This window comes from Pelodiscus sinensis, chromosome 1 (assembly GCF_052426305.1).
Source record: "Pelodiscus sinensis isolate ZL-2025 chromosome 1, ASM5242630v1, whole genome shotgun sequence".
NCBI lineage: Eukaryota > Metazoa > Chordata > Testudines > Trionychidae > Pelodiscus > Pelodiscus sinensis.
The window spans coordinates 93372029-93399290 of record NC_143052.1 but is presented as its reverse complement, the minus strand read 5'-3'; the positions used below and the strand labels follow the sequence as shown (position 1 = coordinate 93399290).

The window sequence follows — 27262 nt, the reverse complement described above, 5'->3', positions numbered from 1 at the left end:
GTCCTCTGTCACTGTGCAGCTGGATTCCCTGGTTGCTTGTCCCCCATACTCCTGCTTGCTGTTCATGGCAGGGGTCTGTGACTCTGGCTCCTCCATAGTAGTCACTGAGCTCTTGGGTGTGGGGTGTCTGCCAAGGAGGACATGGGGCTCATTGTAAAAGCAGCAGGTCTGCAGCTCTGCATCAGATTGATTGTTGATCTCCTTTGCCTTCTGGTATGCCTGCCACAGCTCCTTGGCTTTCATGTGGCACTGCTGATGGTTCTTTTGTAGCTCTTCTGCAACCCCGAGAAATCTGCTCATAGATGTCAACATTTCTGTGGCTGGATCAGAGCTGTGCCTGCACAGCCTCTTCTCCCCACAAACCCGAGATACAAAACCTCCTGTCTACAGCATGTTGCCAGCATGGACAGTGGCACATAACAATTGAGAGCTGCTAGATGTGTTTGCCAAACCAGGCAAGAAGGAAAAGGAATTTTTTAAAAAAATGCGAATCTTGAAAGGGGAGGAATAGTTTCTTGTCCACCTGGCTCCCAAAAAGTGGAGTTGACTATGACGACCAAAGTGGTCACTCTGGGGTATTGTAGGACAATGTTTCTCAATCTTTTTTGTTTATAAAATAGTTTTTTGAAAAAGGGGTACAAGTACCCCCAGTACCTACAGTTTTCAGACAATTTTTTTTCTACCATTGCAACACATTTTGTTTAAACAACTTAAGCATAGCGAGGCGGGCGATTAAATTTTTGGGTGTAAAAAGTAAAAAAATAAAGCACTGTAAAACTTAAAATAAAAATTCAGTTTTCTCCAAATTTCAATTGCGTTGATGTACCTCCCAGACTTCTCTCAAGTACCTCTAAGGGTACTCGTACCACTGGTTGAGAAACACTGTTGTAGGACAGCTCTTAGAGACTAGTAACAGTTGACATAAGTAATGCAGTATTTACACTGACACTGTCAACCTAATAATATTGACCTTGACTCTATGCCACTCAGAGGGGTGATGGTCTTAAGTAGCCATAGCGGGGCAGTTACATCAGCAGGAACGTAAGTGTCGACACCATGATGCTGTCCCCATATTCTTCAGTGATATTTATGATTCTGGCCTAATTATGATGCATTTTGTACAAGACAGATCATGCAAAGTCTCTTTGGAAAAGTTCCAACCTTTCTGGCACAGCAATGAAGCAGCGATATGAGGCTAATGGACTGTGAGCATTTTGGCTAGCCCATAAGCAGTGGCTGCTATCACACTGTGAGGGAATGGGACCTGATCATGTCTCAGGACTCCATCTTGGGATGTCAGGCTTTTCCCACAAACCAGTCTGGGAACCAAGTTTTGAAACAAAGGGTATTCCTGCCCTAGGTTAACAAATTTGTTTTCATCTATACAGGGGAGGTTGGAGTGTCGTACATAAGAATCTTGACTGAGACGCTATTGCATTTTCTCACCACAATGTGTGTGTGTGGGGGGGGGGGGAGGCAAACGGGATAAACAAATTCATATTTGGACTAGGTCAGGACAGTACAGCTCTGCGGTCTTAGGCTGGGAAGCTGATGGTTATACTTTGACTGTAGCCTTTCTATTGTTGGTTCCAGCAGTGGTTTGGCAGAGCCTGCATGTAACATTGGTTGCATGTCCCCCTAACTTGAGTGTATACTGGTGGAAGTTTAAAACTAGGAGTGTATCTGCAGCTTGTCACAGCAGGACAGTGTGAGAGGGAGCCTAGGCTAGTGGGTCAGAGGTCTTAGTGGTACCCCACTTCCAAGTTGACATATGCTGCCTTTGTTGAGCTAACCAGGTAGTGTAAACTAAGCCTTAGTGGTCAGATTAAGTGCCCACAGGTTCTTCTGGGCCAAACTGCAGCAAGCACTGAAAACAAAGGGAGGGGAAAAAAATGATGAGGCTAGACTTATCTTGCCCTACAGAGGTGGGTTTTTCAAAACGCCTCTCATGAAGTCATTTAAATAGAAGGCAGGAGCTGGGCATTTCCACATAATCAACCTGAGAGTCTGCTTTTTGCAGAAAAAGCAAAACAAGCTTGCTATCTTGTCTTCTAGTCACAATTGATTTTGAAGTCCAGGGCTGTCTGTGAGCTAGTGTCAAGAAGAAATAGTCATCATTTGACCAGACAGTTAGCAAGACAGCTGTTGCCATAGTAACATTGGGATCCCAAGTAAACTGATGGCTCCAGAGGAAAACATCTGTGTGTCCATCTGTGTCCCCTGCCTCAGAGCAACAACCCAGCTCCTGGTGATTTATTCAGAGGCTTGGCTCTAGCTGTTTTTTAAATACAGACCTAACTAAATTAAGAGCTCTGCTAGTCTTTCCCCAATTATTTAAAAATTAAAGGGCCAACATCCTGTTAAGACATCTATTGCATTCTACAATGCTCCTTGTTAGATAAGACTGTTACCTGCAACACATTCTCCCATGCTTTGGCCAAGCTTGCTATAAATAACTGAAGTGAGGGATCTAACACTGCTTGCCTTGCAAGGTTAAAACATCACCACTCACATTTAAAAAAAAAAAAAAATCAGTGAGGCACAGACAAGGTGGGCAACAGGCTTTGGAATGTAACAATTTATTGGGGTTAATATTTTTAACTCCCCATTTCTGGCATTGATACAATACTCAAGAGCAGCAGAAAGAACAAAATGTACAAGAATACAAGAGTAATTAGCACAAACCGCCCCCAAACCCAGAGCAAACCATTTTTCCGCTGGAAACGCCAATGGGAGGGAGATCCTATCACCCCACCCTGCGTCCCATCCATCCACTCTAGACAGAGTTTAGCCAGCTGGGAACTGGATTAAACAAATGCAAACACTATATTTAAAAATGAAAATTACAAGACGAAAAATATATAGATATACAATTCATTCGTGCATGATTCTTTAATTAAATGCATTTTTCAAAATAAAAAATTACAAGATTTAGGTTTACTTTAAATTATAAAAAAGTCACCCCCTCCACTCTGTGGGTATGTCTACAGTTTGCTCTGGGAATGTGACTCCCAGCCTGAGAAGACTTACTTACCCTAGCTCTTACTGAACATGCACACTAAAAATCAGGTACAGCCATGATGGCACAAGCTGTAGGATGGATTACTGAGTACATGCCTCTATGAGACCCTAGGGTGGCTACCCTGTCCTGCAGCTCACATGGCCAGTTACACTCTGTTAGCGTGTTGCTCAGTAAGCAGTGCAAATGTCTCCTTCAGCTGGGAATCTCACAACCAGCTTCAACGATAGACATATCCTGTATGCCAAGTATGGGGAGGGTAAGGGGGTGCATGGGTTGCATCAGGACCATCACCATGATAGAAATTACATCTAAAATCTCTCTGGGATAAAGAGCACGGCCCTAATCCTGCAAAGACTTATGCACATGCTTAGCTTGAAGCATGGAAGTGCCTTCAGATCTCAGTACGACTACTCACCTGCTTAGAGTACTTGCATAAGAATGCAGGAGATGGGCCTCAGCTTGGCACCTAGGGAAATGGAGGGAAGAGGCAGATGGGCAGGCCCTGATTTCCTCCCTACCCACATTGCAATTTTCCAGCCAAAATTTAAAAAAATCCTGTACTGTTAAGATGGGGAGGGGGCATGGCAAGTAGTTTAGCTCCAAAAGTAAATACATATATAAAATGATAGATTTTATTTATTTAAAGAACTTGAATGAAGTTCCCTACACACATAAAAAGGAAATAACTGCCCCTGCTGCACTGGAAGAGTCAGGGCTGCTCCTGGGGAACGAGGAAGTGATACTGACCAAGCTACTTTCACTGTCCTAGCGGAAGTGCAAAGAAGGAAACGGCAATAATGGAGAAAATGTACTTGGATTTAAAAGATGTGTTTCCTGTAGGAGGCCCCAATTCAGCAAAACATCTTGATCCACAACCATCCATGTGGAAGTTTTGTGCATGCTTTAAGTGCTTTGCTGAACCAGGATGGATTTAAGAATGTGCTTCAATAATTTGCTGAATTGGGGCATCATGGGGTTTTAGTTAATACAGGGATTAAAGCTTAAACTACTTGACCCGCCACTGCCTCGCATCAAATTAATCTCGAATCACCCACGACTGCCAATATTGCATTACTCTGATTTCTTTCACTGATATTCCCCTTTAGGGTATCACTGTCTTTCCTCTGCCTCCTTCACACTAATTCCCAGTTCCAGACATCTCTCAATACCCTCTTCCTTGTGCCAGTCTTACATTGGTCAGAGTGCAAAAGTGGGGCCCCCCGACTGAACATGCTGTCTCTGCATTAGACCCCAGATAACACCCCCTTGAGGGATGAGTGGAACATCCCTAGGAAATGGATATATCCTGTTAGGGTGGAAAGCATGCAGTTCTGCATCAAGCACAGCACTTTGGACAGTCCTGTAGGATTTAATCTTGTGCTAGGCAGCAGAAGGTAGCAGTTCTGTCCCTCTTAGGGTTGGAAAAACTGACCTCTTCCTTTGTTACTTGACTGAGACCAGGTCTACACTAAAGGGGAAGGTCGAATCAAGATACGCAACTCCAGCTACATTAATTACATAGCTGTAGTCAACATACCTTGATAGGAGTTTCCCCGCCATCCTCACAGCGGGAGACCAACGGGAACAAGTGCTCCCAGCAGCTTCCCTTACCCCTCGCAGTAGGAGTACCAGCTGCCAATGGGGGCACCTCTGAGTACTATTTAGCAGGTCTTTACTAGATCTACTAAATCAAACTCTGGAAGATCGATCATGGCAGCGCTGATATTCCGCCAAGTGAAGATATGGCCTGAGACGTTTGGAGAGGAAGAGGGGAAGAGAGGGGACCAGGAAGCCTCCACTTCTTGTAGACAAGTGACGGCTCTCTCAACCCTAGATGCGTATAGCATATCCCCCACACAGGGTAGATTGTGTTAGCACACCTACCTCATTGTGGGGGAAGGGACATCTAGATCTGATTTTGGATAACTGATGTGGGGAGGTTAAGTAGCAAATGGAAAATGGGGGGGGGGGGGGGAATGAGAGATTCTGCTCCTCAAATGTACACAATGCACATTTGGAGGAGAGCCAAAATGCTTCCTCATGCAAAGCCAGAGTGACAATGCAATGAACTTATAAAATACCTGGGAAGAAACAAGTGGTTTCTGAAGCAATACTCAGCCCTTCTAAAGCTTGATCCACATGTTACTAAATTCACCTCTTACCATCCTCTACAGGGTATTGCTCCCACCATACAGACAGGGAAATGGAGGCAAAGGGCAGTAAAGCAACTTGCACAAGGTCATAGAAAATCAAAAGAACCCAGGAATGCCTAGCTCCCGGTCCCAAGATCAACCCTCTGAACTATGCTGCATTTGATACAAGGATTGGGATGGGTTAAGTGGGGGGGGATTTTTAAAAAATATCTAGATATATATTCATATAAAAAGTATATACGATCCCAGCTCTTGCATGATTATTGGGCAATCCAGAAAGCAGCAAAGCAAGCAACACTGGAGCAAAGGATGCATCAGGCCAAACAGTGCAAGGCCTCAGAGTTAGAGGGGTCAGGGTGAGGAAAGAACACACCCTCCTCCAGACGGACATGGAGCACTTAGCCAGACACCCATTCTTGGTTTGTTACGCCTCCCTGCCCAAGCCCTGGCTATGGAACTGGAATTCCACACCTCGCTGGTGAAAAGGGCCACCCCATCTGGCTTCACCACCTTCTCCTCCCACCTACCACATCCAGACACCAAAGGGTGGTGCGGAGAGTGGGAGTGCGGAGAAATGACTCCCGGCCAGACCTGCTGCTCCCCATCCCAACCTGTGCTGTAGTTCAGATATCCAGGGGGAGTCTCCCCTTCCATTCCCAGTACTATCTAGTCCACGAAGGAAGTTAGACTGACTGTTGGGAACACTGCAAATTGCTTGAAACTTCCCTTAACGGCACAGGCAGGGTAGGGAATTTAAGCCTTCAGGAACATGCAGCGCTGACAGCACCCATTTGCCTAAAGGAGGGAAAGCTGCTTAGCTCCACCCCAGCTGGGATGGGAGGAGAGGTGGACTGAAGTATAGGGGATGCGGAGACACTCTGCCATCCCCTGAAAATACACAGCAGGTCAGTGGCTCACCCCAGATTGGAAGGCAGGACTCCTACGAGAGTCCACTGGGCCTATATATATCCTCCCATCCCTGCAAAGTCTTTGTATAATTATCAGCGCCTCACCTATATGCCAGCTCCATTCAGTAAGGCCAGAACAGAGTGCTGGGAAAAGGTGAGAGATTAGTATATATGGCTGCTCAAGACTGGAGTTGTAGGTCAGAACCAAGGCGCACTAGCAGAGCTCAGGGTGAAGAGTGGAGAAAATGAGTTCCCAAGAACTGCCCAGAGAATGGGAGATACAGGGTTTTGGTTTTTTTAAACCCAGAATGCAAAGAGGAGACCTTGACAAGCCAGACATCTTAGAGTCCCATATCTAGTAGCTTCTATTACATTCAGATGCCAACGTCCGGTTCCCTTCTTTCTTACAGTCACCCCAACACAGCAGATTAACAATATGCAGCAAAGACAAAAGGTGCAGCCTCGTCTGGGAAAGCTCCCTCTACCCACCCTGCAGAAGAATACAATCCCCCTCTAGTAAATACCCACCCATGCCACCCGGACTCTTACTTCTGGGTGCATTCAATACATCCCAGTCTTCCCAAGGAGATGATGCTCCCTATTTGCCCAAAACTTCAGATACACATGGGAGTTTCCACCTTCCTCTGAAGACCAAGTAGCGGCTTTTGTCAGAGGTGGGAAACCAACTTAGATTGGGTTCCGTTGTGTCAAATTCAATATTTAAAATGCCATTCTCATTAAGCACTGAAGTCAGTGAGCTGATTAGACAAGGAAAGGAGCTTTGCCTGGTTCTGCATGGGGCATTTATTCTGCTCTTGGGGTGGCCAAGAAAAGTGCAAGCCCATCAGATCTCAGCAGCTCCACTCAAATGGCTTTTCCATTTTAGCTGCCCAGCCCGGAGACCCCATCATGTCAGGATCTACCATTCTGTAACAACTGTGGCACCATCACACCTGTGAAGGGGAGAAATTTACAGAGCTTCCATCTAATGTGGGGAAGAGAAGGGTAAATATATGGGTTTTCTCCAAAACAGTACTTGCCTTTTCATATCAGAAATTGCTGGTTACCCCATGGACACCCTCCTCCAATTCAAGTGAGCCAAATACCATCCTAGACAGACACTTCAACACTACAAAATACTCTCTTCTCTAATAACCATCTAATACCACTACAGTTTGTGCAATCACTGCATTTATTATTCATTTTTAAAACTCTCTCCCCATAGAAATTTCATTTTTTAAAAACTTATCTTTTTTCTTTTCTTCTTTTTTTTTGCAAAACTATTCTTTTCACTTTTTCCACTTTCCATCATAAAATCTCCTCTAAAAACACAACTACAAGAGAATAAACATGGCACAGACACAGACTATATCCCTAGTCGGGGAGAATGCTTCTGAATACTCCCCCCAACCCTATCATGGACGGGACCTCCCTTTTACTTTTCAGTAGGGAGGGAGGGAAAAAAAAATCTGAGATGGAAGGTGAGAATAACCCACATTCACACCAGTGTGGGGTTGTGTCAGCCTCTAGGGGCTGGACCACACAAAGAGATTTATGAGGCTGCTACTGCCTGGTCTTTAAGATCAAGCAAGAGAGACTCGGTTTTAGATCCAGAGGTTCATGGTTCATTCCCCACTGGAGACCCACCCAGAGGAGTTGTGACAAGCAGTCAAGCTACTTCCCCTGACTTCTTTCCTACAGAGAGATGATCTACGATCAATGAGTTCCTCCAAAGCCCCGTGCCCCTCTCCCATCTTTATAATCCCAGGAAGAAGGGTCACCAAGCCCATAAGCTCAGTGCTCCAGAGGAAGGTGAAAGCCCCTCATTTATGAAAAATCCAGGAACACTAAACACGATATCATGGGGGGGGAGGAGAACAACTCTGCCAAGTGAACACTTCTTGGCTAAAACATGTCAAGAGTTTCCTATTAAAGTTCCCTTTTATCTTCCACTTAAACTTTTCAAATATTTCTGAACTTATTACCACAAAACAAGAACGCCATCACATACACGCCAAGAGTAACCAAGCAACCAAAATAAAGTGACTGGCCGGCATGCATCTACTCTGTAAAATAGTTCCTCTTATCTCGCAGCTTTATACATTGATTCCTTTTTCAAAATGTCCCTCTAACACGTCTCCTCATTATTCTACCAACCCAGAGCTCCCATCTCTCCCCAATCTGCTTATTTTTGAAGCTGCAGCCATTTGAATAAGTTACCATGAAATAAGAGAACCCTGCATGCGCAAGGAAGGAAAGATGCAAAACAAAGCAAAGACAACAGGCAGGTATTAATTCACATACACGCGTACGTCTAACAAATTACAGGAAGCGTTGGACTGGTGAATGAATAGGGAAGACCTCTCCCTCCCACCCCTATCAATATAACTGGTTTTGAAATATTCTGCTGGATTCAAAAGTTCTGTTGAAAAAAAGCCACAAAAGACGGGCAGACTGTGGGAGTGTGTGTTGTGGGATCATCTCTCAGATTGGCTCCACACCAATACTGAAACCAAACTAGTTTGAATTTGCATCTGTTTAAAATTTTGATGCCAATCTCTGTGGACATTTATTTTGCAGTAGGTGAGTTTTAAAGCTAGTCTACGCCTAAATATTAAATCAAATTAGCGACATTGTTACGGGCAGTGAAAAATCTTGTGCCCTCTGCCACGTCAATTTAACACCTACTGTGGGAGAAGCTAGGTCAGTAGAAGTATTCTGTTGACCAAGCACCGCCTCTTGAAGGATGATTTTATTACACTGACAGAAAAACACCTGTCACTCTAGCAAGTGTCTATGTTACAGGGCATAGCAGCAGCTGTAGCGCTTGTAATGTAGACATACCCTTCAAATCCTGGGTACTTGCAAGCAAAAACTGCAAAAGGTTTGAATTCCACACAATTTAGTTATTTTAGTGGTAGTGTGTACGCACATGTGAGAAGAAGAGTCCTTAGAGCTGAGAGCACCTCTCTCCAGTTCGTGCACAATAGTAAGCATATAATTATGGATCCCACAACAGATAATACCTCTCACACACCCCGCTATCCCAAGGTAATGGAATCAAGGCAGACACTCATTGAAACACTAATTTAGACTGATTTTATCACCCCTGCTTCCCTACCCCTCAGTGTTTCATAAATTAGGCAACAGAGGAGTAGGGAAGCGAGGGATGGGTATCTAGCCACAAAGCTCAGCACTGACATAGAATCAAACAAGCCATGGATGGCAAAGGAGAGTGCTTTTGCATCTGAGATATTAAAAGCATGTCTCAGGGAAGCAGAGGAAGCCACATCATTGCCCACTTCCAATTAGAGGATGGAGGTGATTCCAGATCCAATTTCACACCGAACATGTAAAAACAAGGAGTTGGGTGGGCGGGGTGGGGGGGGGTGGGGGGGGGAGAGAAGAGAGGCAGTCACGCGCGCACACACACACACACACAACCATAGAAGACACAGTAATTCTTACAACAGGTTCTTAGCACCTTTGGTTGACAATTGTAGAGGCAATTTCAGATCCTGGAAACAGCTGAGGAGAACCCTCTTTCTGGTGGGTGGGTTGGAGAGATCAAACTGAGCAGGAAGAGTAGCAAATCTTCCTTCCCACACACAAGGCTCATGCAGTGATTTAGTGGAGCCAAGACTTCTATTTTCCCTAGGAGGTAAGACCTGCTGACCTCATCCTGCTGAGGTAGTGTCATGCCACGCCACTGCTCCTCCTGAATTGACTTACTTATGGGTGGCTTTCCCACTTCCACTAAGAAAAGGGTTAGGAAGGGTATGGCATGCCCTCAGACCCAATCAAGTGCATGTGATGAACACAAGGAGGAAGATCTAGGCTGGAAGTGACACGCCCAACAAAACTAAGCAGACTGGAAGATCTGCAAGGGAAGGTGCAGAAGGGAGGAGGAAGGGCTCAGGTGGTCTCAAAGTGCCCATACAACTGCCAAGTTAGCACCAATAGTAAAAGCAAGAAGGAAGTGAGCCTGGGGCATGTGTTGTAGGGGTGCAACCCCCTACTCTAGCTCCACTGCAGTCTCATTTTAGCCCTGATGCTTTACCTTCTGATCTCTCCCTGCTTCGATAGTGTCCCTTTCCCAAAGATACAGCCAGAGCTACTGAAGCTGGATCGTAAGAGACAGCCAATCCATGCCATGGAGAGAGGAAAGGATCAAAGCTGCCCTGGAAGAAGGTGAGGTGAAGAACTGGAGAAGTGGAAGAGAGTGTGTACACAGTGCAGAGCAGAGGGGGAAGGTAGAGGGGGCACAGCCCCTTTCAAATGCCTTATGCATCTCTCCAATAGCAAGAGCTCCCCTATACAAATGATGGAGAGGGGGAGGAATCCTTCCCTACCCAGCCCCAACATACACACCTCTGTCCGTCCCCCCCGACTTGAGACTATGTTCTTTGAAGACAAATGAGCATCCTCCAGCTCAACCCCTCACAGCTCTGACATCTGTGAACTTCAGACACCTCTGCCCTCCAACTCCCACCCCAGTCTCTGAGCAGAAAGAAAAAGAACCAGGGAAGGGGGGAGAGCAGGAGAAAACTAACAACAGCCATTCACACCATGACTTCTTGCAGCAGAGCCTCCCCCACCCCCTGAAGCAGAGATCCAGCTTCTCACTTGCTGCCACCACCTCCTCCTCCTCCTCCTCCCCCTCCCACTGCCACCTTCTCAAAATCCTCTGCATTGCAGAACTCCTTGATGGTGACAGTCAGGAGGTTGCTAGTGACATCTGTGACTACCACATTGGAGCAGGGGGACATCTCAGGGCGCCAGTCGCCAGCCTCCTGCTCCGGGTCAGAAGAGGAGAGGGATGATGAGGGCGTCTGGCCCCCAGCACATCCCCCAGGGGGAGAGCGCTTGCTGGTGGCTGCTGATTCTGGTGGGATCGACAGGTCAAGGACCTCCGACTCACGCCAGTCAGGAATGGCAGGGCTTAGGGTCTCAGGGAGCAGCTTTGGGGGAGAATCGTCTGGGTCGGAGGAGGAGTGAGGGGTAGGGGAGGGACAGCCAGAGGAGCTGGAGCTGTGGGCATCGTAGGGGGTGGAGCCCATGATCAACCCACAGGAGGCACCTTGTGAGCCCCCTGCCTCCATCTTGCCCTCCAGAGACGTGGCTGGTGCAGTGGACGGCTTATTGTACAGCGAGAAGTTGCCGAACTTCATGTGGCGTATCTGGGTGCGGAGGATGCTCTCGCTGAACTTCTTACTCTTGCCGATGACGCGGTTTCGTGAGGGGACCTTTGGCCGGGCCAGGCCCCCTCCCCCACTCGCAGCCTTTCCACCCTTGTCAATGACCTTCAGGTTGAGGATGATGCGGCTGCGTTTGGGCTCACGAGGCTTCACCTTGCGATTGATGATGCGGACGGTCTCCGAGAAAGGTGACACTGGAGGACGTATGCCAGCCCCCCCACCCACACCCCCGCCATTCTGGGGGTCTGGGCGGGGAAGAGGGCGTCGGGACATGCGATGGCATCGACGGATGTCTTTCTTGAGCCGATGCACTGCAGCGCTGGAATGCAGCTTGGGTGACGAAGTGCTAGAGCCAGGCTTGACAGAGAAGTGTACATCCCCAATATGTAGGGCCTCCGCTTGGGCCCGAGCCTGCGGTGGTGGGGGAGAGAGAAGAATGGAGTCAGAGATGACATGAGATATGCCAAGCCTTGAACTGGGAGCACCTCAGCATAGGGTGACAAAGCCACATTAGAGACACCCTGTCAGGAGCCAGAGAGCTACACCTCGTTTGTACACAAGTTAACATTTACATGAAAAAAATAAATACACAGGACCCTCATACTTAGGTAACCCAGTGGAGGACAGCTGCCAGAAGTTTTCCTCCATACCTATTACAGCCCCATACTATTTATTTCAAGTTGTAGCAGCTCCTGCTTTAGCTGTGGAGGTCCTCGGTTCAATCTCTAATGCAGTGGTTCCCAAACTTTTTGGCATCACGCCCCCTTTTTGATTAACTCTCATGCTCCCCTCCCACCCCCAGCAAAACTTGTTGAGAAGGGGGGTGGGCTGGATCGTCTTGCTCCCCTCCGCCCCCCCCCGGAATTTCTTCACACCGCCCAGTTTGGGAACTCACACTTTATGCATGTGGCAAGATGGCAACCATGACACTTGCATCATCTTTGAGAGAGATACACAAGCTGCCGGTTTGCATTCAGCAGCAATGAAAGCTGCAAACCAAGGAGTTCAGAGTCATAGGAAAGGAACAGCAGACTGTCTGTAGAGTGATACTGTCAATCACCATGAATGGCTCCTCCACAAACAAGGGAAGTTAGCACAGGGCAGCTGGTCACGTTCTAGGACTTACCAAAGACTGTACTTTGGGGGAGTGTGAGACTTGGTTTACACTACAGATTTCTGTCAGCAGAACTACATAGCTCAGGGATGTGGAAAATTCCCTCCCCTCCCCGCCCCCAAGCGACACAAACTGACCTAAGGAATGTTAAAATGCATTTAACCCAGTAAATGTGTAACCGCTGAAAATGTCAGTAGTTATACGCAGGGGGTAGGGAGGGCAGGCAGCTCCCGCCTCCCCCTTCTCCCCCAGCCTCCCTCCGCACTGCTGCCTCGGATACAAAGGCAGCAGTGAAGGGGAGGGGAGGCTGGCAGCTCCCCACATGTACTGGGAGCCTGTGTGTAACCGTGAAGGATAATCAATGAGCGCAGGCTCATTGGTTAAACATGTCCACAGTTACATTTTCACATCCCTAGTGTAGACAGTGTTACATCTACGGGAGAAATTCTCCTATAGTCACAGCCAGCATCTGTTGGGGAGGGGGAGTACCTACAATGACAGGAGAAGTGCTTCAGTCATAAGAAGCATTCTCCCCAAGCATTACAGCAGAGCGGGATGTGTAGACAAGCCATGAGCATTTCCTTGACATGCTCCCTTGAAAGAGGAGCACAAAGGAAAGGGACCAGAGATTCTAACGCTATACAGGCAGTCCCCGGGTTACGTACAAGATAGGGACTATAGGTTTGTTCTTAAGTTGAATTTAAGTAAGTCGGAACTGGCTCCAGATTCAGCTTCTGCCACTGAAACTGACCAGGGGCTGACTACAGGAAGCCTGAGGCAGAGTTGCTCTGCCCCCAGCTTCCTGGAATCAGCCTGATCAGTTTCAACAGCTGCTGAATCTGGAGCCTGGGACAGAACAGCTGGGGCGCTGCCCCATAGGTTCCCACAGGACCAACCCAGCAGCACCCCTGCTGCTCTACCCAAGGCGTCCTGCAACAAAAGCCTGGTCTGCTGGGGGAGGGGGGGGGGAACGCGCACTAGCTGCACCCCCTCCCCCCCAGCAGACCAGGGAGACCCGAGCAAAGCCGCACAGGCGGAGGGACCCTGCCGCCCGTGTGGCTTTGCTCCTGTCTCCCTGGTCTGCTGGGGGGGGGGTCCAGCAAAGCCGCTGGACCCCCCCAGCAGACCAGGGACACCCGAGCAAAGCCGCCGCCTGGGCGGCTTTGCTCGTTTGCCGGGAGCAAAGCCACCCAGGCAGCAGGACTCCCGCCGCCTGAGCGGCTTTGCTCCCGGGCAAACGAGCAAAGCCGCCCAGGTGGCGGCTTTGCTCGGGTGTCCCTGGTTTGCTGGGGGGGTCCAGCAGCTTTGCTGGACCCCCCCAGCAGACCAGGGAGACCGGGAGAAGCTTTTCTCGCCCCGGAGGACACGGGCGGCGACCCGCTGCCTGTGAGCTCCGGGGCGAGAAAAGCCCCGTTCGTAAGTGCGGATCCGACATAAGTCGGATCCGCGTAAGTCGGGGACTGCCTGTACTCAATTGCCTCCACACTCTGTCACTGGGAGAAAGGGCCAATCATCCTAATAAGCATCTGAAGGTTGCTGATGTGGCTCAGAACAAAGGATTTTATTTGCGGTGAGTAAGCACCACAAAGTGTGCTAAGCATGGTCTGAAGGTAAGGAGCAGGGACTGTCCATAAGATCTCAATCTAAGAGATAAACAAGACAAAGAATAGGGGAGAGGAATAAAGCATACAGTCCAAGTCCCATCCAGACGATCAGTCAGTTAATTTCTTGTAGATGTCCTAGGAGAAATTAATCTTTAGGAAAGGCTGATGGAGAAGGTAGCGGTCTGATGGAGACTCTGAAGAAAATCTTAAATTCAAGGGTGAAAAGATACTGGACATAAAATCATAGGCATGGAAGGGACCTCAAGAGGTTTTCTGGTCCCATCCCTTGCACTCAAAGCAGGACTATGTATTAGGGATATGAATGACTCGTCGACTATCTGATAAGCAAAAGCTTAACGGAGAATTGACAGGCTAGTTGACTAGTCGCTTCCCCCCCTTGCTACCTCTATCAGAAAAAGGCAGTGAGGGGGAGGGGGAAGAAGGAGAGGGAGTGCTTTAAAGCAGCAGCGCCATGAGGAACCCAGGGTCAGATCCTGGGCTCCACGCAGCACTGCCGCTTTGGAATGCTGCATGCAGCCCAGGATTCCCCCACTGACCCTGGGCGCCCTGCAACATCTCAAAGCGGCAGCACCGCATGAAGCCTTGGGTCAGCTGGGGACTCTTAATTCTCCAGCTGACCCCAGGCTCCATGCAGCACTGCCGCTTTGAAATGCTGCGGAGAGCACAGGGCAGTGGGCAACTGGCTGAGTCCCCTGATGGAAAATTGCATCAACTATTCAATTAGCCAATTAATCTAAATTTAACATCCATACTATGTATCTCTGATATTGGTCTCATAACCTCCCTAGGTAATTTATTCTAGACCTTAACCACCCTGACAGTTAAAAAGTTTTCTCCAAATGTCCTACCTTAAACCTCCTTTGCTACAATGTAAGCCCATTACTTCTTATCCTACCCTCAGAGATTAATGAGAAAAAAATTTACCTCCCTTGTCCTTGTAACAATCTTTTATATACTTATACTAATGTCCCCTCAGTCTTCTCTTTTCCAGATTAAAACACATACTTTTTTTTTCCAATCTTTCCTCACCGATCATGGTTTCTAGACCTTTAATCATTTTTGTTGCTCTTCTTTCTCCAATTTGTCCACATTTTTTCTGAAATGTGCCAAGAACTGGACACAATACTCCACTTGAGGCCTAATCTAGCACTGAGCGGAATTACTTCTTGTTCCTTGCTTACAACATTCCTGCTAATACATCCCAGAATATTTGGTTTTTTTGCAACAGTGTTACACTGCTGACTTATGTTTGTGATCCACTGTGACCCCCAGATTCCTTTCCAGGCAGTCATTTCCAATTTTGTATGTGGGCAACTGACCATTCCTTCTTAAATGGAGTACTTTGTATTTGCCCTGATTGAATTTCATCCTATTTACTTCAGACCATTTCTCCAGATCATTCTGAATTTTAATCCTATTCTCCAAAGCATTTTCAATCCCTCCCAGATCGGTGCTATCCAGAAACTTTATAAAGGTGCTGTGTTATTTTCTAAATCATTTACAGAAATATTAGAATCATAGAACACTAAAACGGAAAGGGACCTAGAGAGGTCATCGAGTCCAGTCCCCTGCCCTAGCGGCAGGACCCCGTACTGTCTAGACCATCCCTGATAGATGTCTATCTAACCTGCTCTTAAATATCTCCAGTGATGGAGATTCCACAACCTCCCAGGAAACTCATTCCAGTGTTTAGCCACCCTGACAGAAAGTTTTTTTTAAAACAGAATCAGACCTGATCCCTGAAGGACCCTGCTTGATATGCCCTTCCCTCTTAACTCTGAATTGCTGTTAGCTACTCTCTGGGAATGACTATCCAATCAGTTCTGCATCTGCCTTATAGTAGTTCTATCTAGGTTGTATTTCCCTAATTTGTTTATAAGATGGTCATGCACGACAATATCAAAAGCCTTATTAAAATAAAGATATACAACATCTACGGCTTTTTCCATATCCACAAGGCTTGTTATCCTATCAAAACTATTATGTCGGTTTGACATGATTCATACTTGACAAATCCATGCTGTTACTCATCACTGTATTGTCAGCAAATTGATTGTTTAATGATCTTTCCAGTACTGAAGTTAAACTGATTGGTCTGTAATTCCTGGAGTTGTCTGCATGGAGATCAAGAAAATCCAGAGTAATCATAATGCAAATTTCGGAAGGGATATTAAACCCCATGTTTTAGGATTTTAGCCTAGTGTGTGCATCAGAGAGAAAGGCAGGGATTCTCTCACATGTTTGTGCGGGTCTTACCTCTTCCTCTGAAGTATCTGGCACTGGCCACTGTCCCAGACAGAATACTGGACCTAGGGCAGAGGTAGTCAAATAGGCACACAACAGACCAAATCTGGATCATGAGATGCTTTTTAACAGACCATAAAATCTGTATTTACTTATCATCGCGGTCTGAAAAATGTTTTTCTGAAACCTGGGCCATTGCTATAAATTGATGAAGAAATCTGGACTTTGACAAAAAAAAGTAATTTACTACCCCCTGAATAGGTTCTACCCTACTTTCCTATGCAATTCTTATGTTCCTATTCCATCCCTCGGTTTCTATGCAATTTTTATGTTCTTATTCTCCCCCTAAAAGCCAGATTTATCTTGTCCCTTCAGAAGAGATATTCATTTAATTTTATAGATTAAATAATAAAAGTATAGAAAAGGCACCTGCTTTTCTCCAAAAAGTGAAAGCTGCTCCCCTCACTCCCCATTAAATGGAAAAACTTAAACAACGAATAGTCTAGTAGCACCTTCAAGACTAACAAAACATGTAGATGATATCGTGAGCTTGACTGCTCATACCATTATCTACATGTTGTGTTAGTCTTTAAGGTGCTACTAGACTATTCATTTTTTTTAAGTTTTTCAGTTACAGACTAACTTGGCTACCCATCTGAAGTCCCCAATAAATATATCAGGAGTCAAATCTGCTAACATTTGAGACAAAAGTTTTTAGTTCTTCTTAGGTGGGTTGAGCCATGACAGTTCTGGGAGAGTAAGCTGGAATTTGTTCTGGCTCATCCATCAGCAACAGGATTGTCTGCAGGCAGTTAATTATATTTTCATTTGTAAACTGAGATAATGTGATCTGGAGACAAAACAAACATGGAACCCCACAGTGAAATTTTAACTCGTTTTTCAGAGCACAGCCATGCATTAAATGGTGCCCTGCAAGGATAATATGCCCCTACTCTTGTGAAACAGATTCCTCATCACAAACAGTCACTTTATAAATTCCCTTGTCCTTAAAACCCAGCTCTGGCCAGAAGTAACCTGACCTTCTGGCACCACTCCCATGGCTGCCTTGCCACCTTAGAATCAAATGATTCTTGTACCCTCTAGTGACCACTGTGAAAACTGCAATCCCCAGGATACAACATCTACTTTCTCACCTCATCTTCTTGAAACACACACACACCTCCCTCAGGACAAATTCTGGGTAGTTAAGGTTTAAAGCTGCACTATTATCTCCTGTATCACCACACTGTCTCTACTGAACCTATAGCTCTCATCATGGAAATGAATGGAGAGAGAGTGCACAGAAATTTAGCAGCAGTATTTTAAAGGTCATTGAAACGAGGAAACAAAACAGGTTCTATTAATCCACCTCAGCTCCTTATATCTGATCCCAAAAGATTCCACACCTGCTGATTGTCCCCACCCTGCCCAATCCAATACCAAGTTACAACAGCAGCACAAGCTGCAGGAAACTGCATGAAGACCCAAACCCTGACACAGAATGGGAGAAGTTGGGAATGGAAACTTGAGGGCATTTAGCTCATCTCTGGCTAACACAAGGGCTGTTCCCCTGAAGTAGGCTCTCCAGTACTTTGTCTAGTCTACCTGTAAGTGGCTCCAGTGATGGACGGGGATGCCGACTGCTTTATCGGGGAAATAATCCCACAGTCTAAAAGGGTCATCCATGCTAGCTGTTTCATACATGGAATTAAACAATTGTCAAATAACTCAAAGTGGTTAACATGTTTGTAAAAAAGTGTGGACACTTCCCACATAGGTTTATCCTTGGCAAAAGTTAAACATTTCTAACAAGTTTCACTGTCAAGCATGACATCTAATATACATCCAGAGTTTTTCTTGGCTCAGACACATCCAGCCATCCCATGGCCTATGTGCCTTACAACACAGATAGCTGGACAAGATTCCTACCCTAAAGAGCCTACAGTCTACTATGTTTCAATAGAACCCAAATAATTCCTCTTTACCCCAACATTTAAATACATACAGATGAGTTATGGTTCTCTTCAGACATCTTCTAACCAAGCTATTCTGGTCCATATTTTTTCTTTTAATTTTGTTTCCTGCATCATTCTTACAGCCCTTCAAGCATTTTTATGGCTCTTCTCTGAACTCCCTCCAGTTTGGGATTATATAGTGGTGTGGTATAGTGACAGGAATGACATCTCTTATTCCAAGTAAACTGAAGTCATGCAATGAGGGATTATTAACTTCCTGACCTATAAATCCCCCTGGCTTTTTGCCACTATATCACACTACTTTGACGTCTAATTTACTTTTCACTATTACTGGTTGAATCCATTTCTTATTTCCTGCCCATATTTTATTTCCCTACCTCCATGATATCTTGTATTTTAGTATCCCATGAATGGAATTAACATGCTGGTTTTCTCCTCTGACAGATTTACAACGAACAGGCTAAAATGGAACCTACCACTCCCTCCAACTCAATATGCTGCTGTTAATCATTGCTTAGTTTACATTCTTTGTGAGGCTCCGCAATTCATGTTAGAATACACACATTCAAGTCAGCTTAAATTCATTTTTCAAGTAAAGTTTCAAGAAACAGTATCAAATGCTATAGTAAAAGTCCTGATATTCCAGCTACCATTTTCTTTCTGGCCACTAGTCTAGTAATTCTACCAAAAACATGATTTTGTCAGCTATCATTAACAAACCCTTCTTTCTTCCCCCTGAAAGTTGATAGTTTTGCTGACCCATTCATTTTCTCCTCCCACGCTGCCTATGTGCCTGCTTCCCTTTATACCTGGAACTATCTTCCAAACTCAGCTTACAAAGTCTTCTTTTGCAGAGTTGAATGAGATTTCCCATAACTCAATTACGGGGTTTTTTTTTAATAAAAGGGAAAAGTACATTGTTTATTATATTTTTCAAAAATAGTGTTAGTTTTATGAAGTTAATTTTTAGGATTTCTTTAAAAAAAAGGATTAACATTTTTCCATTAATTTTACTTTTTTTTTAAAAAAATGGGAATTCCATTGTGTATTGTTTCCTTCATTCCTATAAAATCTTATCATTCACTAATGTTTCAACTTAAAAAGGGCTATAGTCAATTTTGTTTCCAATAACATTTTATTCTAGTTTTCAAACCGTATGTATTGATTTAGCTGTGTGCCTAAACAGAGTACTACACCAAATTTCTCCATTTTCTCTTTTCTGTAAGCTTTATTCAGAAGCAATCCTATTTCAGATTCATCCTACTTTTCTGGCTCACCTTGGGTTCAGTCTCTTTCAACATTCCCTCACTTATGTCAATTGTGAGGGATTTGGTGATTGTCCCTTTTCGGTGTGATTTTATGAGAAGTAATTGCATTCCAGGTACATCCCATTTTCCTGGTACAACCATACTCTCACCTTGCTTTAAATTATGGTAAGAGGAAGCTGCATACTGAATTTGATAGTCCTAGCTTTTACCATTTAAGAGTTCTTACTCAAATAGAAAAACCCTCTCTAAAATATGTAGTAAATGATACAGTTTTCACCAAGATGAAACAATATACAAACATCTATACATTTTGTTCTTATTTATTTGTTCTTATTTAACAGAGAACGAAGGTTGACTGACAGCACAGCAATTGTTAGGATCACTTTTTTTCCTGCTTTTGGATCTGGATCACATTTCCTCAGCCCCTTAATGAATTCTCATCCACTAGCATCTCCCTAGACCTGTTCTTTTTAAATAATAATTGCCAGTGCTCCAACAAATGATATCAGTCCATTCCCTTCACATTCTAGAACATATATATTCAAGTTCCCTATAAATTTTGCTTTACCTAATTTATGTCAACTACCATACAAATAGGAAGCAATAAAGATCTTGGATACAGCTGTTTTAATTCAAAATAAAACATTTCAGTAGCTCTGCTGTATTTACACAATCCCTTCTTGTTTATTAGTGCATCTGCTTTGTCTTGTGCTCCCCCCCCCCAAATAATACATTTATAAGAGCCCTTATTTCCTCTTTCATCTATTTGGCTAGCATTCTGCCTTGTTTTACTGCCTATTTTGTAACCATTAGCTAACAAAGCAGCAGAGCAAGCAGTGCTCCTAAGCAACCCTACCACAAACTAACGTGCCCCCCCACTGGAGGGGAAATTAAATCTATAAGAACAGATTTCAATTTCAAACTGTGGAGGGGTAATTTATGAAGAGGGAGATCAAAAATGGAGTTTGAGGGAAAATTCTTTAACGCCCTGTTGCACACCTCCCTCCATTTCACTTTACACACTAAAGAAGGTCTTGCAAGCAGCAAGAAGGAAATCCCCTATTGGGCAGGGCAAGTGCGTCCATTACTGTGTGCTCTCAATTACTACTTCTTCCTCCATTTATATCCTGCAATCTTTACCTTATTATTTAGAAAAAGACTGAGAATAGAGATCTCTGCAAGTTGAGTAGGATGGTCAGGGACATATCCTCCTATAGCACACATGCATGACCTTAAGAAGTTGCATGTGACCCCTCCACTTTGTAAGCCAACAAAGTTGTGAGGAAAGCAGTATGCCAGGGAGGATGGGAAAGGAAGACGAAAGTTGCATGTGAAGCGTATATGTAGGAGAGTCAATGTGTCTATTACTCTGCATGAGCTTCCATTATTATTTCTTAGTTATATATTTCTAAACCCTGAAGGAACCTGCTACAGACAAGATCTATCAGGGATGCCAGTTTAATAAAGGTTGGAAAGGACTGCCTAACATCAGGGGCACTAAATTTCTCTCCCAAAGCAACAACTTATGTTTTCCAGGGAATAAAGCCAAACCTCCTTCTGAAAACTCTGCAAATGAAGCCCATGCTTACAATCCTGCCATCTATGATGCAAAAGGTTGTTAGTGATATCACAAACGCTGATGTGATATCCCTTAGCGATCTGATAAAAAGCTAAGCATTAGAAGCCTAACTTTAGGCATCAATGGATTTACAAGTCAAGTGCCTGAAAATGCAGATGGGCACCTAGTAGGATTTTTTAAAACGCTCAAGCAGATTAGGCACATAATTCAAATCAAAGAGTAATTTCTTTGTAAGTCTGGCCTCAAATCAACATTAAGGTAACTAAATAAATAACTGAGCAGAATTTCAAATCAGGACACTTATTTAGACGCCATAATATGGATTTAGAAGCCTAACTTTAAACACCACATTTGAAAATCTTGGTCAGAAACATTGTATATGAAGCCATTCGTTATGAATGCACGCTAGCCTCTTAAAATCAGTTGTGTTTTGGTTCCGTATTTAGTCTCCATGCCTTCCCGTTCTAATCGGTTGAGTTTGCACGTCAAAGGGAATATTGTTCTAACTGCCAGCTCTGCAAACTCCCCCCAGGGACCTAATAGTCAAGTTTCTCTCCCTCCCCTTGAGAAGTCCTCATCGGCAAGAGATTCTGCAGTCAAAAGAACTGACAACATGGTTAATACACAAGATACAACAGAACCCTGCTCCTCCTCCTCTAGTGGCATCAGTTCTGCAGGATTAACAGGAATCAAAACCTTGACTTTGGTAGTCAAACTGAGTACTTCAATACAAAGTACTAAAGGGCAACTTTTAGCTGATTTTATAACTGAAATCACAATAGTTTTCTCAAGAAGAGTTAAGACTAGTTTAGAGGGTACTAAACCAAACCAGAATTATTTCTTGCCGTCTAGTCTGGGGTGTTATTTTTAAGGATGGATCAGAAGTCACAGAAACCAGCAACAAAGACAAGTCCCCAATATAACCTCACGTTACTATATTCAGCATTACACTGTATATATGTTACATTAAATTTTGTAATGAAACATCTCCCTCCTGTGTTGCTGTGGCCCACACAGACAGAAAAGGAAATCAACTGATCGTTCAGTGTAACCATTTAGAGTGCTGTTATAGAAGCAATATAAATAAATAAGCAACAATTAGAACTTTTTATATTCAAATTTCAAGTGTTACAAATAATAGGTTAAATAATTCAAAGAGAAGTGTTATTTTTAAGTTAATGCTGTTGCCTTAATCTTTCCTCTGCATCATTGGACTCCCAAACACAAGAAGATCTAAAGCGTAAGTGTCAGAAACAGAAACTGACTACAGAGTAAAAAGTAAAAAGAAACACACTCATGACTGGGGAAAGCAAACCAATTTTTAATCATTTTTTGTTTTTAATTAAGGCAAGAGTAACAATGTAGGGAGGAGGGGGGGAAAGTGTCCCATCACCACCAGTGCTTCCTAAAAATTTCTAATGCTCCCCAACTTCTACCAGGGCACCCAGAAAACCCCAGGAAAATCCTCACCCCAATTTTTAAACTTCTATATACCGTATCCTTCCAAAGCAGATAACATGGGGTATCCTATTAAAGTGATTCCCAAATTTTCCAAACTACTGTAACACCTTGGAGGAATCTGATTTGACTTGCATACCCTGAAGTTTCACCTCACTTAAAAACTACTTGCTTACAAAACTAAACATAACAATACAAAAGTGTCACAGCACACTATTACTAAACAATTGCATATGTTATCATTTTTACCATACACTTATCAAATGGAATATAAATATTATACATGTACAGGAGACAGCACAGTATAAACAAGACATTGTCTGTGTGCACTAACTGTGTTAGTCCTTTTTTAATGTAGTCTGTTGTAAAGGTAGGCAACTTCCTAGATCAGGGATTCTCAAACTTCATTGCACTGGGACTACCTTCTGACGACCCCAGGAGGTGGGATTAAAGCCTGATCCCATTTCAGCCCTAAAGCCCCACCATTATAGGCGGGAAGGAGGGACAAAGCTAAAGCCCAAGGGCTTCAGGCAAGGGAGGGCCTGTAACCTGAGTCCTGATGCCCTGGGCTGAAGCTCTTGGGCTTCACCTTTGGCCCCAGGTGGTAGGGCTTAGGCCTTAGCCTCGTCAAATTTAAGATAGTCCTGGTGATCCCATTAAAAACAGGGTCGCCACCCACGTTGATCTACATGAGTTGATATACACCTCTGAATATCCTCAGGGATACGCGTACCCTTGGTTGAGAACCACTGTCCTACTGCACAAAACTTTTGAGGGCTGGCACTTGACACTTCACTTCTGCTTAGCACTTCAAAGATGTACAGTCTCTCAGCAGCCCCGTAAAGCAGGAAAGCAAAATACTTTTTTACAGATCAGTAAAACAGACAAAAGCATAAAGTGATTTGCCCAAAGCCACAGAATGAGTTAATAATGCCTGAGACAGGCATATTAGCGGTATTATTAAAGCACCACATCTCCATAGCATCTGGTTATCAGATTAGACAAGAATTGAGAAATTTCTGATTCCCCGTTCAAATTTGTCTTAAAGACACTGCCAATCAAGATGATCTTCTGGCACTTCCATTCGTTTATAATCCAGGATTAGGATTGTTAGGGGAACAGTAATGCAATACATTTGTCTGCAGGTTGTCAGAGCAGAATATGACAGACACTCTTACAGGAAAAATATGTAACTTCTGCTACAAAGGTCACCAGCACCAGATTTTTAAAGAAGGAAACTGGGGACTCCCCTACTTTTTCTTTTTTTAAAAATGTCTGTGAGGCAAAACATGACTGTGCATAAAGACACAGATATCATGAGAATGACAGCCATCAGGGATGAAGTGGAGTCTTTAGCTCTACCATGAAGAGGCAGAATTGTTCCATGAACATCAGAACCAGTAGTAAAACCCAAGTAACCCCCAACACAGCATTTGGGGGCATCTAGTATATTGACATATGAAGAGGAAAGGAGGTAGCAGTATGACCATTATATCTGTATGCTGCTGTGTTATGCTGACATACAAAACAAAAAGGTGGGGGGGGGGGGAAAGGAGACGGGAATGAAAACACCATGAGTGTGGTGGGGAAAGAGTGCCAGTAGGCACAATCACCACAGAAACAAACATCAGGGGATGGGCAGAAGATTGACAAGGGGTCATTCCCACACATGCACATCCCCCCGATTTTTACTAGCCCATGGGTAATCCCTCCCTATCCCAAATAGCATATCCTGCACTTACTTTTATTTCGCCCCTTTTATTTAGTTGAACCAAACCCCCAGACTAAGGCAACCCCAAGTCAGTTCAGTATTAAATACCTTCTAACGTAGCTAGGCAGCAGGCTTCTGGATACATCTAACTGGGCCTAAGTTATTTAAATAAGAGTTACCTTCAGGAGGAAAGTTTTAGGCTTGGGTCCTCTCTTCTTGGGTCCATACAGCTCACGCTCTCGTTCCCTTTAGGAATTCAAATTTTAGGAAGTTAAACTTTTTCTTAAGAAAACACAGGTACTTTTTTTTGGTAGCTCAAATGTCAAAAACAAGTAAGCTGCTACATCCCCCCTTTCCCCCCTCCGATTCAACTCACTTCTGTTCAAAGGCTGCAATAAGTCGGGAGTCCAGGATGTTCTCTTCGGGTTCCCAAGTGCTGTACCTGACAAGGCAAACACAACAACACGGGCACCCGCGTAAAAAAGGTTAAATGCGGGGCACCAAAGAGGGCAACCCCCCAGCATAATTTGCGCGCACACAGAAAGGATGCGTCTTAGCCCGGTGAAGACTTTTTGCACGCGCACCACAATTGTGCGCACACACACACACACACACACGCGGGTGCACACGCGCGGGGAAAAACTGAAACAACTCACTTGATGGCCCAGCCTTTCCATTTCACCAGGTACTCGATGCGCCCCTGCAAAACACCGACGAGGAGGGGGAAAGAGGGAGGATTAGCGAAATGGCCATTGCAGCAAGCCCACGGCAGCCCCGCGGCCGGGGCCGGAGCCGGGACCAGGCTGGCGGCCGCTCACCTTTCGGATCCGCCGCTTGATGATGGATTCGGCCGCGAAGACGCGCTCCCCCACTGCAGACAGCTCCATCTTGCTCAGCAGCAGCGGCACCCACAGCCCATAATAAGCCCGCCCGTTTCTCCCCTCCCTCCCCGCTCAGCCTGCCTGCCTGCCTGCCGCCGCCGCCGCAGCTACTGGGCTGCACCGGCTCGCGCACGCTCACGCTCGCTCGCTCTGCGGCCGCGCGGCAGCACGTGACCTGCCTCCTCGCTCTTTCGCCCCTTCCCCGTTACCAGGGTCTCCCCGGCGGTTGCTAGGGAAAGAGGAGGAGGGCGCAGGCGCGCGGGCTCTTCATGACACCGCGCTCGCGCGCGGGCTGCAGGGAGCGAGCCGCGTGCTGAAGCGCTGCTTGGGCGGCAAAACGCGGGGCCGGGAAGCGGCCTGCGGGGCGGGGGCTGTGATGCATTTGGGGGGGGGGGGGAGAAGAGTAGGCACAAAGGAAAGGGGGGCAGTGCTAGATAGACAGCCCCCTTCCGGCTGCTGTGAACTGCTTGCCAATGAGGCTGCCTCCCCCGAGAGATCCCAGGGTCAAGGGGGCAGGTCTGTGCTAGTCCCTGGCCATCCCTTCAGTGCAGGTGGCGGGAGCTGCCGCTGTAGTGGTACTCCTCCCTTGCGGGCGTCTGATTTGTCTTCTGTACCCCTGACTTTCACCTCACTTTAGATTTGCTTACAAAATGAGATTTAAAAATGCAAAGGTGGCACCAGAGCTGCCCTAGATTAGCTGCCAGCAACGGGTGCCCTAAGCAAACTGTGCAATCGGCACCCCTACCTCCAAATCCCTCACTGATATTGTGCCACCATTTGGTGCCCCATTTAACTTGGCACCCTAGGCGACCGCCTAGTTCGCCTATATGGACTGGCCACCCCTGGATGGCACAGGCACAGCTTTACTGGCAAAGTGCTTACTTTCAGCCATAATAAACCAACTGAAGTATTAATGTAATAAAATATATTGAAATATTAATAGTCTTTACATGTCAGTGCAGGATAAGCAAAACAAGCTGTATGTACATGGCAAAAACTGCCACTGGTAGAAAAATGGGGCAGCTGCTGGTTTTGGTGTTACACCAGCAGCACAGTCAGGAAAGGTCTGGACACAGATCAAAGTAACAAGACTAGCCCATATTATAAGTAAGGCATTAAAGAACCAAAACCTGTTTGGAAACGGACAGAAACCTTCATACTTCTGAGAATAAACTTGAAGACTGGGGTTAGGAGGAAAGTTTCCTTGATGCAGGTTTTCCCATAACTTCTTCTGCAAGGTTTCTTGCCCTTTCTCCTGAAGCAACAGCCAGGCCTGGCTGCTGCCAGGGATAGAATGGCATATTACATGGACCACTGGTCTGACCCACCTTGGCAATCCCTATGTCCCTTTCTCACAGTTTTTTCCCATAGCAGAGCAGATGAGACTTACCCATGTTCCCTTGAACTAGCTAGGGTTCTAGTTCAGTTAGGTCCCATCCATTCTGTTACACTATTTTATTTGAAATCAACAGTGTTAAGTATCTACAAGCAGTTGTACCACTAACTATTCCACTATAGGTAAAGCAACCACTAATGTGGATGTAGTGATATCTAAGTGTGCTTACACACTCCTATAACTTATTCCCATACAGGAAGGAAAATAAGCATTGCCATATAACAAGAGGGGATTAAACTAACTGACTGAGCCATAAATAACCATCTTTAGAAGTTTGAAAGCCCAGGCACACCTGTTCAGGTGTGGGCCTTCAGCCCTGCTCCTGCTGAAACCCTGGCAGGCATGGTCTGTGGGGCTGAAGCCCCAAGATCTCCCCCACTTCATTAGCCAGAACCCAGAGAACAATTAGTTACTGTTCTCTAATAATCTTTTACATGCAATTGAAGACTTCTCTTGATTAAACATGGTCAATTCTTTCAGCCTTTCCTTATGTTTTCAAAACCTCTCACTTTTATTGCTCTTGTTTAATACTTCAATTTTGTTCACCTTTTCTTCAAGTGTGGTTGCTAAAACAAGACAATTCTCCAGCTGAAGCCTCACTAGCATCAAGTGGAACACTCCAGTGACATCTATACAGCACTTGTATGGCTACACCCCAGAATTAGTCTTTCCACAACAGCATCACATTGACTCAATCACTTTGACCCCTTATAAGCCTCCAAATCCTTT

The 27262-nt window shown here is 45.2% G+C and overlaps 1 protein-coding gene across 2 annotated transcripts; it reads right to left on the bottom strand.

Annotated features, from left to right (window-relative positions):
- Nucleotides 1-2563: 2563 nt before the first annotated feature.
- On the bottom strand, nucleotides 2564-25258 carry CBX6 (chromobox 6). Of its 2 annotated transcripts, none has more exons than XM_006111538.5 (5): nucleotides 25075-25258; nucleotides 24913-24956; nucleotides 24633-24698; nucleotides 24436-24502; nucleotides 2564-11638 (listed from the first exon to the last, which is right to left on the bottom strand). In XM_006111538.5, the coding sequence occupies exons 1-5, from the start codon at nucleotides 25141-25143 to the stop codon at nucleotides 10706-10708; spliced, it is 1179 nt and encodes a 392-aa protein (XP_006111600.3). In that variant the 5' UTR covers nucleotides 25144-25258; the 3' UTR covers nucleotides 2564-10705. The 2 variants fall into 2 exon arrangements, with proteins under 2 accessions (XP_006111600.3, XP_006111599.3); XM_006111537.5 differs by having other exon boundaries at nucleotides 2564-11692; nucleotides 25075-25254.
- Between the last annotated feature and the right edge of the window lie 2004 nt (nucleotides 25259-27262).

What these genes read in the sequence shown, in the direction of transcription:
- CBX6 (XM_006111537.5), bottom strand. Translation starts at nt 25,143, where the DNA reads ATGGAGCTGTCTGCAGTGGGGGAGCGCGTCTTCGCGGCCGAATCCATC. An exon ending in TCAAGCGGCGGATCCGAAAG is followed by an intron (nt 24,957 to 25,074) that starts GTGAGCGGCCGC and finishes GGTGTTTTGCAG; the next exon opens with GGGCGCATCGAGTACCTGGT. An exon ending in ATTGCAGCCTTTGAACAGAA is followed by an intron (nt 24,503 to 24,632) that starts GTGAGTTGAATC and finishes GAATTCCTAAAG; the next exon opens with GGAACGAGAGCGTGAGCTGT.